Source organism: Sceloporus undulatus, chromosome 5 (assembly GCF_019175285.1).
Source record: "Sceloporus undulatus isolate JIND9_A2432 ecotype Alabama chromosome 5, SceUnd_v1.1, whole genome shotgun sequence".
In the NCBI taxonomy this organism is placed as follows: Eukaryota; Metazoa; Chordata; class Lepidosauria; order Squamata; family Phrynosomatidae; genus Sceloporus; species Sceloporus undulatus.
Window position 1 is genome coordinate 2,029,928 of NC_056526.1, and position 11,037 is coordinate 2,040,964.

General features: G+C 48.6%; 1 protein-coding gene across 1 annotated transcript; it reads right to left on the bottom strand.

The window, feature by feature from the left end:
- Positions 1-5,216: 5,216 nt before the first annotated feature.
- On the bottom strand, positions 5,217-6,179 carry LOC121930819 (olfactory receptor 1086-like). Its single transcript, XM_042467716.1, has one exon. It carries the CDS (start codon positions 6,174-6,176, stop codon positions 5,217-5,219), a length of 960 nt encoding a protein of 319 aa, XP_042323650.1. The 5' UTR covers positions 6,177-6,179.
- Between the last annotated feature and the right edge of the window lie 4,858 nt (positions 6,180-11,037).

Below are 11,037 nucleotides of genomic sequence, written 5' to 3' on the forward strand. Positions count from 1 at the left end.
AAAGTCAAGGAATCAATAGTCCCACTATATTCTGCACTGGTTTGGCCTCATCTGAAGTTTAGCATTCAATTCTGGGTGCCTCATTTTAGGACAGATATAGGAGTTCCATACAATGTTCAAATCGAAATCTATTCCCTGGGAATGTCAGACCATTGGACCTGGTCCTCCTCTCTGGGGCAGCAGAGGGCAAACCTACCCCATCCTCTCTGGGGCAACCCTTGAGGTATTCCAAGGGGGGCTTCATGTCACCCCCCCATCTTCTCTTCTCCAAGCTGAATGTGCCCAACTCCTTCAGCCTCTCTTCCGAGGTTTTGTTCTCCATTGCTCTTATTATCCTTGTTGCCCTTCTCTGAACCTGCTCCAAATCTGTCCTAAAATAAGGCACCTAGAACTGAATGCAAGACTTCGGATGAGTCCTGACCAGTGCAGAACAGAGGGGGACTATTGGCTTGTTTTAAAACGTGAATGTTTTAAAATGACTTAGAGTACGGAGGTGAGTAATTCTACATTCCAACTCTATTGCAAAGTGTCCCCGGTCTCCTGCTGTTCTCTGCTTGCTCCTCACCTTCTGACCTTATTTTTAGTAGTACAGGTAAAGGTAAAGGTAGTCCCTTGACATGAATGTCTGATCTTAACTTACTGTAAGTATTATTAATATTATTATTATCATCTTCATGCCCAACTCCTTCAGACTCTCCTTCTAGGTTTTGTTCTCCATCCTTATTCTCATCCTTGTTGCCCTTCTCCAAACCTGCTCCAATTTGTCTATGATTCTGGGAATTGTCTGTTAACTAGTGGGGCAACACACAACTAAATCCCATTGATTCAATAGGGTTATTTTATGTAGACTAACCACAGGATTCAGGCTGATACTGGACAAGAGCTATTTCAAAATATGAATGTTTTAAAATGAATTAGAGTATATAGGAGAATAATTTTATGCTCCAATGCTATTGCAAAGTGGCCCAGATCTCCTGCTGTTTTCTGCTTGCTCCTCACCTTCTGACCCTATTTATTGTTGTTATTACAATTATTACTATTATCAGGCTGCCCTTTTCTCATTTGGAGCTTCGAGACAGCTTACCAAAGTTAAAACAAGCACCATTCAAAATTAACAGCATGCAAACATTAAAAAGCAAATAAAACATGGTAAAATTAAAACCAGTTAAAACAAAGTAAATGGCACCACCATCACCACCAACAACAACGACAAGGGAACTAAATGTCTGGCACATTATGAAAGGCCTGTTTCCCCTAGAAAATCTTATTTCCAGAGGTTTGCTGGAATAAAAAGTTTTTAACTTGCTTGAGGAAAATGGGATGGAAGTGCCAGCCTAGCCTTCCAAGGAAGGGACTTCCATAGTGTTTGGAGTCGACCACCAAGAAGGTCCCGTCTGCCACGTCCCCATCAGACGATGTACCTGGGAAGGTGGTGAGATGGAGGGAAGAGCCTCTTCTACCTGTTGGATGAACCCCAGTAGCTACTCTGGGAAAGGTGAGAAGATGTTCAGTCTCTGGTGCTCTTGGTCCTTCCAGCAAACCCTGGTGAGGAAAGCCAGGCTCCCAGGAGCAGAAGGAGGATTGAATGGAGAGGAAGATGACAGATCTCCACCTTCTCCAGGTTGGAGGACAGCCAAAGGGACCCTCAGGTTCTGGCCCCAGCTGGGTCTCTTTAATTTCTTCTTGCTCCCCCCTTTTAGACATTAACCCTCCCCCCAAACCTGGCTGTTTTCTGTCTGTCTCTGTCATGCACCAAGACAAATAAGAAGGTTTTTAATTAGATGCATTGAGAGGCCTCCAGAGATCCTTTTTGCACCACAAGGCTTTGAAAGTTTGAAAACAGCACTTTCTCCCTCTGGGTTTTCTGGCCGGAAAGTTTGGAACTAAGAACAGAAAGACGGAGGCCCAGGTGGGGAAGGAAGGCAGGACCAGGACCAGAACCAGGACCAGAACCAGAACGGTCCATCTAGCAGCTCTCAGGGCAGAACCAAATCTCCTTGGCTTTGCAAAAGTCCAGGACAGTACTTGAGAGCTCAGCTGGACATCTTTGGACATGACGAAGGGAAGAGACCCCAAGAAAGGACATCCAATCCAACCCCCTTCTGCCGTGCAGGAAGACATGATCCAAGCCAGTGGTCCCTTTAAGAGATTTTGGACTTCAGTTCCCAGAAGCATCAGCCATGTTGGCCAATAGCCTGGGATTCTGGGAGCTGAAGTCCAAAATCCCTTAAAGAGGACAGTTTGGGGAACCACTGCTCCAAGCCCTCTCTGAGATGTTTATCACACTATACTCTTAAAGTGCTACTATTCCACTTTGACTCCTCTAGCTGCCTCCTGTTGCATTCTGGTATTGGCAGTTTTAAGGAGGAGTATTTAGAATTCTCAGGAGTCAAAGTGGAATAGTAGCACTTTAAGAGTATAGTGTGATAAACATCTGAGACAGATGGCCTCCCAGCTGCTCCTTAAGAACCTCCAATGGAGGATACTCCACCAGCCTCCGAGGCAACAGCATATTCCACTGTTGAACAGCTCTTACCATTAGAAGTTCTTCCTAACATTTAGGTGGAATCTCTTTTCCTGGAGCTTGCATCTGTTCCTCCGTGTCTTAGCTTGCTCCATCCTCAACATGACATCCCTTCAGATATTAACCTTCTCTTCTGCAGGCTAAACATCCCCAGCTCTTGAAGCCACTCTTCATAGGGTTTGGTGGCTTCCAGACCTGCCACCATTTTGGTTGCCCTCCTCTGGACACACTTCAGCTTGTCCACATCCCTCTTGAATTATGGTACCCAGAACTGTGTCTATGATACAGTAATTCTGTGACCAAGGTGGGCCCTCAGTACAAAGGAACGGTGGGAAAAGGTGGAGAAAGCATGGCCGATAAGACACAGGCAACCCCCAGGGCTCTTTTGGTGGACCCCGAGGATAAAAACAAAATGTGGATTACCTCCCCCACCATTTTTATTTCTTTTATTTTCTTTTGCCCTCAAATGCCTCTTAGGAGGAATGGAAGACCTTTTTGGCTTTCCCCTCTCACTGGCCATTTTAGTTTGAGGAGAGGCCTCCTTTCAAAGCAAGAAGTAAACCCTGCTTTGCTCCCAATGATTTCTTTTTACAAGCATCCCGACTCCTGAGCCAAACATCCATGAGCCATAATGGAAGTAAATAAAGGCAAAAAATGATAGCAGGCTGGAGAGCGCTCCTTTCTTGCTTCATACTGACATGTTTTGCAAATTGCTTTCAGTGATGGACTCAATCCTATTGTTCATCCCAATAGAGAAGAGTCAGTGGGGCTTAGCTATGAGCAGACTATTCAACATTGGAGTCAGTGACTTTACTTCCCTTCAGACCAACATACAGAATCTGAGGCTGTATTTTCATTCTTTAATTACAGTACTTTAAATTTTTTGCCTGTATTTGTTTTAATTCTTGTTTCTTTGTTTTTAATAGGGTTTGTTTTGTTAATTTTATGTTACACCGATAACAGTTTAGAAAACCAAGTCTAGGAAAGCTTATTACGCTACAACTCCTTTCGCTCAGGTGCTACAAGATCCCTTTGCATACTGATATTTTCTATACTATTTTGACAATGTCCCCAAGTTCCTCTCCAAAGATACATGCAGTAATATTTAACATTAAAACCCACAGTCGTAATACAAAATTACAATGTTGAAAGTGCTACTTCATACAACCCAATCCAATCTTTCGTCTCCCAGGTATTTAAATGATCCAAATCGTTATGAAATTGTATTTTTCTTTCTTTCCTTTAACCATTTGGGCTTTATTAGTTCATCAAAACTAATTGCCATGCCCTATTTGTTTTAATGTTGGTTACATCCAATGGCTGGAAGAAAGGCTGGAATGATGTATGCACACAAAAGGATAGATAGATGGGTTGGTGGGTGGATGGAGGGATTGGTGGACAGACAGACAGACAGGACAAACAAGCAACCCAAGGCTTTATTGGAGGAGAGTCTATCACCCGTCTCAGCTACTCTCTATGATTCTCTAGCCTTTTTTCTGGTTGTAAGCATGACCCTCCGCTCCACTCTGGGCCCAAAACAAACTCCAACTCCCAGAATTCCATAGCCTTGAGCCAGGGCAGTTAAACCAGTGGGTTATCTCTCCAGTGTGGATGCAGCCTAGGAAGAACTTCCTGAGAGCAAGAGCTGTTCAGTGGTGGAAGGCGCTGGCTCAGAAAGTGGTGGAGTCTCCTTCTTTGGAGGCTGTTTTTAAACAGGGAATGGGTGGCCATCTGTCCCAGGGAGGGCTTGGATGGTGTCTTCCTGCATGGCAGAAGAGGGTTGGATTGGAGGGCTCTGAGGGTCTCCTCCAACTCTAGGATTCTATACTTTTATGGTTCATGGTATATGCAGAATTGTCTTCCAGCCCCACATTTTAAATTAGGGCCCAAACAGACAGGCCAAAATAAGGCTGCTTCAGGTCACTTTGGAGGTATGCTGTTTAAATGACACATGTGTCTTAAGAGTCCTTCTGGCCTCTTAGGACACATGCATCATTTAAACAGCATACTTCCAAAGTGACCCGAAGCAGCTTTATTTTGGCCTGTCTGTTTGGGCCCAGAGTTGATTCTCTTCCTGTTAGGCTTTTTCATTGGCCACCTTTCACAGCCATACCTAGAAATCAGAAACGCCATGATAAGTAGATCGCTGGAGGAAATTTAATGAAGTTCATTAAAATGGTGAAAGGTCTGGAAACCATGCCCTATGAGGAATGCCTTAGGGAGCTGGGTATGTTTAGCCTGGAGAAAAGAAGGTTAAGAGGTGATATGATAGCCCTATTTAAATATTTGAAGGCATGTCATATTGAGGAGGGAGCAAGCTTGTTTTCTGCTGCTCCAGAGACTAGGACCCGGAGCAATGGATGCAAGCTATAGGAAAAGAGATTCCACCTCAACATTAGGAGGAACTTCCTGACAGTAAGGGCTGTTCGACAGTGGAACACAACTCCTTCCTCACTCCTCGAGTGTTTGATGGAGTCTCCCTCCTTGGAGGTCTTCAAACGGAGGCTGGATGGCCATCTGTTGGGGATGCTTTGATTTGGATTTCCTGCATGGCAGAATGGGGTTGGACTGGATGGCCCTTGCGGTCTCTTCCTACTCTATGATTCTATGATTCACCCAGCAGATTGTCATTGCTTACTAATGCAAGGTGTGCAGGTGTGTTGGAGAAAAGAAGTGTGATGCCAAAGTGGAGCTACCACTTCCACCAGGTGGAAGTATATCCCTTCCTCTGTCTCTCCAGCAACTTCTGCAGGGCTCCCTTCACCTCTTTGTTGCGGAGGCTGTAAATGAGGGGGTTGAGCATTGGGGTGATGACGCAATACAACACGGAGATCAGGGTGTCAATCTCCAAAGAGTAGCCGGCGCTGGGGCGGTTGTAGTTCAGATTTATCATCCCGTAGTAAATGGTCACCACAGTCATATGAGCCGCACAGGTAGAGAAGGCCTTGCGTCTGCTGGTGTTGGAGCGGATTCGCAAGATGGCCGACAGGATGTAGACGTAGGACAAGACAATGAACAAGAAAGGGCTCAAGCCCATGAAGATGCTGGCCAGGTGGAGCGTGATCTCGTTGACATAGGTGTCGCTGCAGGCGATTTTCAGGAGAGGCGGGACGTCGCAGAAGATGTGGTCGATGCGGTTGGCCCCACAGAAAGACAAGTTGGTAGCCAGCGCAGTGTGAATGACCGAGTCGAGAAGGCCCCAGAGCCAAGAGGCCACAGCAAGAGGGATGCGCACCTGGCTGCTCATCAGCTTACTGTACCTCAATGGCTGGCAAATGGCTGCATAGCGGTCGTAGGCCATGATGGCCAGCAGCGCGCATTCGGAGCCCGCGAACATCATCAGGAAGAACATCTGGGCCATGCACTGGTTGTATGAAATGGTCTGTCTCTGGTGCCAGAAATTCACCAGGATCTTGGGGACGGTGACGGAGGAGTAGCAAAGGTCCAAGCAGGAGAGATGGCTGAGGAAAAAATACATGGGGCTGTGAAGGCGGGAATCCAGCTGGATGAGGGTGATGATGGCTGTGTTTCCAAAGATGGTAGCCAAGTAGATGGCGAGGAACACAAAGAAGAGGTAGATGTGGCCATGTGAGACACCTGAGAAACCCAGGAAGACAAATTCTGCCACCTGTGTCTGGTTGCTGGCGTCCATGGGGCTCACAATGCAAATCTGTGGAAGGAAAAAGAAAGGAAAATAGAAAACATTGCAACAGGATGGAGGATCCTTCTGCCATCTGCATGTATCCTGTCTTCCCTCTGTGATTCTATGATTCTATATCCCATATTAACACAAAGAGAGATATGGGCTATTAAGACTGGAATTCTACTGATGACATACATGTGCATCACCTGGGGATACACATGTGCAGCTCCTTTTGTTAGCTGTAGTGAAAGGAGGCATTTTCCTGTTCAAGACCCACTACTCCCATCCCGCATTTTCCAGGTGCTAATCTGTTCTGCAATGAGTAATAAAGACATTTGCAAAACATATCAGTACGAAGCGTGAAACAGGCACTATCCTTCATGCTAGAATTCCTAAGCTTTATTTACTTCCATTGTTCACTGAGGTGTGCACAGGGCAGAAGGCACCAGGGCAGCAGCCAGCTGCAATTCTGCAGCTGGAGGAAGATTGCTGGTACTACACTCTCAGATCTGGAGCAATATAAAGTTACAGAACAGCAGCTGAATGCTGCCCAGGAATGGGTGGGAGACACACACATTTTGGTAGAGATGGTGTTTGAAATGTCTGTTTTATTTGATTTCCCATGAAGTCAGTAGCTTGGCTTGGCTTGGCTTCTCTGCCCTAAGCCAGGGATTGCTCAGACACATTTGTCTGGCACCCATTCTTTTGCTTATGGAACATAACATGGCTTGGGCTGAGTTTCATTGCATTGGGTTGCATAGAACTGAACTGAACTGGGTTGAATTGAGTTGGTTTGGGTTGGTTGAGCTGAGTTGCAGTAGATTGATTTGGTTCAGTTGTTACAGTGTGTTGAGTTGGTTGAGTTGATAGATTTTTGTGCGTTTTTTGGGCTATGTGGCCATGGTCTAGAAAAGTTTTGTCTTCTAAAACATGGCTACATAGCCTGACCCCCCCCCCCCCCCAAACATGGGTGCCAGCCATGAAAGCCTTTGACTTCACATTGGGTGAGTTGATTTACAGTGGGTTGGTTGCAATGGAAGGTGTTGAGGCAGGTTGAAGTGGGTTGTGTTCAATGAGTTGAGTTGCAGTGGATTGTGTTGGTTGAGTTAGGCTGGTTTGGTTGAGTAAAGTTGCTGAGGATTGGGTTGGTTGAGTTGAGTTTAGCTGCAGTGGACTGAGTTGGGCTGGGTTGGTTGAATTACAGTGGGTTTAGTTGTGTTGTGTTGGTTGAGTTGAATTGCAATGGGTTGGGTTAGCTTCGTATGAAGAAGCCCTTCATGGGTTGGGCGATTGCCCACTGCATTTGGCCAAAGAGAAGATACGGATTGCATGAAGGTTTAGGATAGGGATAAGAGAACTGGAACTCGCCTCCTTTTCCTAGCTTTGGTCACTATCTGAAGATTGTTAATAGCCAGTTTGAAGAACTGCAACTCCAACCAGAAGCAGTCAAGAAAGAAGTAGGTAAAAACAGTCCTTCCTTTTTCTTTAACCCCCTTGAATGTGTGTTGCGGTGAGGGAAAATGTAAAGTTAAGTACATTAATCAAAGATTTGAATACACCTTGTGGCCCGGACAGAAGCCCCACTGGATCACCGGTCCGTCTCTCCAGGATGAAAATGAGCGCATGGCTGAGCGTCCCTTGGCTTCGGCCGGTCACCAGGACAATCCATGTACAGTTGCCTTGTCGAGGCCGCATTTTACAGCGTGTTGGCAAGAATGTCTGGGAACGTTGTGGTCAAAGGCCTACGGAAATCAAGATACATTATTCCACAGCATTCCTTTCATCGAACAAGCTGGGTAATTTTATCAAGAAAGATCCAATAGCGGCATGACTTGTTTTTGAGAAAGAGGGTCGGAAGGGTTTGAGCTCTGGTAAGCCTTCGGGATACGAGGTGGGAAACAGAGGCAGGAAGAATGCCCTCCTGTGCTCAGACCTTGATGCACCAGGAGTGTTAAATGGGACAGACTGACTTGAGCAGCCATGCGTTCTACTGACCATGTAGGTCTTTGTGTAATATCTGGGTCGCGCTGAAAAGAAGCAGAAAATGGAACATACTTGTCCAGTTCTTGACTGTGGTGGGCAGCAGTTGTAACATATGGGGTACCACGCATGTCTGTGTGAATAAGGAGAAGACCAAGAGGTCCAGGTTCCTGATTTCTATCTGATGCCGCTTGCTGACTCAGGTGTGGCAGGCATGCGCATTTTCTAGTTTGTGTGGCCATTGCGTGCTTTTTTTCTTTTTGGGAAAGATACACATTGCCATAAAAGATATTGTGTGCTATATTCTTGAATGAAAGTACGCTATTTTTCATCCTCATTTTCAGAAGAAGACAGTTAGTCTAACTGGGGGTGTTGTGGGCGGGCAGAGTCAGATTGCTTTGCTGCATCTGATCGAAATTGGCATCTGCTTCGCAGTTACAGGAGGCAAATTGGATACTTCAGGTCCAATCAAATTAGGGGTCCATCCTAACGCACTGTTGGAAGCGTGCAACTATGCAGGAGGAGGTGTATAAAACGGGATGCCGCGTGTGCAATAGGCATGCAACGGCGGGGGGTGGTGAGAAGGTCTGTAACAACTAAGTTTATTTTTCCTCAGATGTGATCCCATAGCTTGCTGGCGAGAGCTTGGCACAGCTTGGCACCGCTAAGCTTAGCAACTCTCGTGTTGCACTTGCGGTTTAAAACTATGTGGGGCGTTTGCACTTTTACAAGGGCAGGTATCCACGCCGACGGCAGCTTCGGCGCTTGAGGACAGTTCACGTCCTTGTCAGGAGAGCATGTGTATTCCTCTATGATTTCCACCTCAGTCGTTTGGGCATTTGCGCGCACTTTGCCTTTCCTCGTGTGCGAAGAACTGCTGGAGCAGCCTGAGAGGAGGTAGCCACGTGCCATTTGCTCCTTTGGGGACCTGGTTTCTTCAGGTGGCAGCGCAGCGGGAGTGAGATAGCACCTCGGAGCTCTGACTCTGGAATGTCAGGCTCGGGTGAGTTGGGCGTCAGATGCAGGAGTGGCTAGGGACACAAGGCTCAGTTGAAGGGGGCTTCAGTCCAGGTTGAAGGGTTGTAGCTCAGAGAGGGGAGCTTCGCTTGATGTGAATAGTCATGGTTGGCAGGTGTTAACGGAGCCGTGGGTTTGAGGCTGGGTTGTGGCAGGTGGGCGTGGGATGTAATTGCGGGTGGAGGTTTGGGTTTGGGGTTGGGGTGGAGGAAGGGCTGTGGGTTGGGTGGAGGTGGGGAAAGGGTCTTAGGATGGAGGAAGGGGGCCGGCAGGTGGGGGTGGAGGTGTGGAGGAAGGTCTTAAGTGGAGGAAGGGCTGTGGTTGGGGGTGGAGGTGGTGGAGGAATGGTCCTTAAGGGAGGAGGGCTGTGGTTGGGGGTGGGGTGGGGAGGAATGGTCTTAAGTGGAGGAAGGGGCTGTGGTTGGTGGAGGTGGGGAGAAATGGGCTTAGGTGGAGAGGGCGGGGTTGGGGTGGAGGAAAAGGGTCGTAGGGGAGGAGGGCTGGTTGGAGGTGGAGGTGATGGAGAAAGGGTGTTTGGGTGGAGGAGGGCTGGTTGGAGGTGGAGGAGAAAGGGTCTTAGGTGGAGGAAGGGCTGTGGTTGGAGGTGGAGATGGTGGAGAATGGCTTAGGTGGAGGAGGGCTGTGGGTGGAGGTGGAAGGAATGGTCTTGGGTGGAGGAGGGCTGTGGGTGGGGTGGAGGGTGGAGGTGGTGGAGAGGGCTGGGTGGGGTGGGGGAGGTGGGAGTGGGGAGAGAGAGCTGGGTGTGGGTGAAGTGGTGTATTGTGGTCTTGGGTGGAGATGGGGCTGTGGTTGTGGATGAGGGAGAAACTTTGATTGTGGTTGGAGATAAAGCACTAGTGGTCTTGTGTGGAGGTTGGGGCAGTAGTGGTTTTAGGGCAAAAGAGAGGTGGTTGTATGGAAGAGGAGTAGAAGCAGCTTTAGTTATAGTGGTGGGTCGTGGTTGTAGTTGGAGGGTGGGTAGTGGTTGTAGTTGGAAGATGTGGTAAAGGTTGTCATTGGATGGCGGGTGGTGGTTGTAGTTGGAAGAGGGTGGTTGTAATTGGAGGATGGATGGTGGTTGGGGTAGCTGGAGGGTGAGTGGTGGTTGGCAGTTGGAGGGATGAGAGTGGTTGTAGATGGACGGTGAATGGTGTTGTAGTTGGAGGATGGGTGGTTGTGATATTATGGGTTGCAGCTGTAGGTGGATGGTGGGGGTGGTTGTGTTGGAGGATGGGTGGTTGTAGTTGGGATGGGTGGTAGTTGTAGTTGGATGGTGGTGGTGGTTGTGGTTGGGGTGGGTGGTGGTAGATAGATTAGGGGTTGCGTTGTAGTTGGTGGTGGGTGGTCGTTGTGTGGTGGTGGTGGTGTGGGTGGTGGAGTGGTGGTGGGGGGTGGTAGGGTTGTTGGAGTAGAGGTGGGGAGGGGTGGGGTGTGGGGAGGAATGGTGGGGCTGGTGGTTGGGGTGGGTAGGGGGCTGTGGTTGGGGGGGAGGGGCTGGTGGTTGGGGAAGGGTGGAGGGGCTGTGGTTGGGGATGGGGGGGGCGGTGGTTGGGGTGGGGGGGGCTGGTGGTTGGGGTGGGTAGGGGCTGTGGTTGGGGAGAGGGGGTGGTAGGGGCTGGTGGGTGTGGGGGAGATGGTGGGGCTGTGGTTGGGGATGGTAGGGGCTATGGTTTGGGGTGGTGGGGCGGTGGTTGGGGAGTGGAGTGTCTGGGGGTGGGTAGTAGTCAGGTGGAGGGAGGTGTAGTGGGAGCAGGGGGTGGTAGGGGCAGGAGAGAGGTGGTTGGAGGTGAGGGTGGAGGTAGGCAGTGGTAACTAGTGGAGGCAGAGGGAAGGTGGAGAGAGAGGTAGAGGGGAGGTGGCTGCAGTGTGTAGC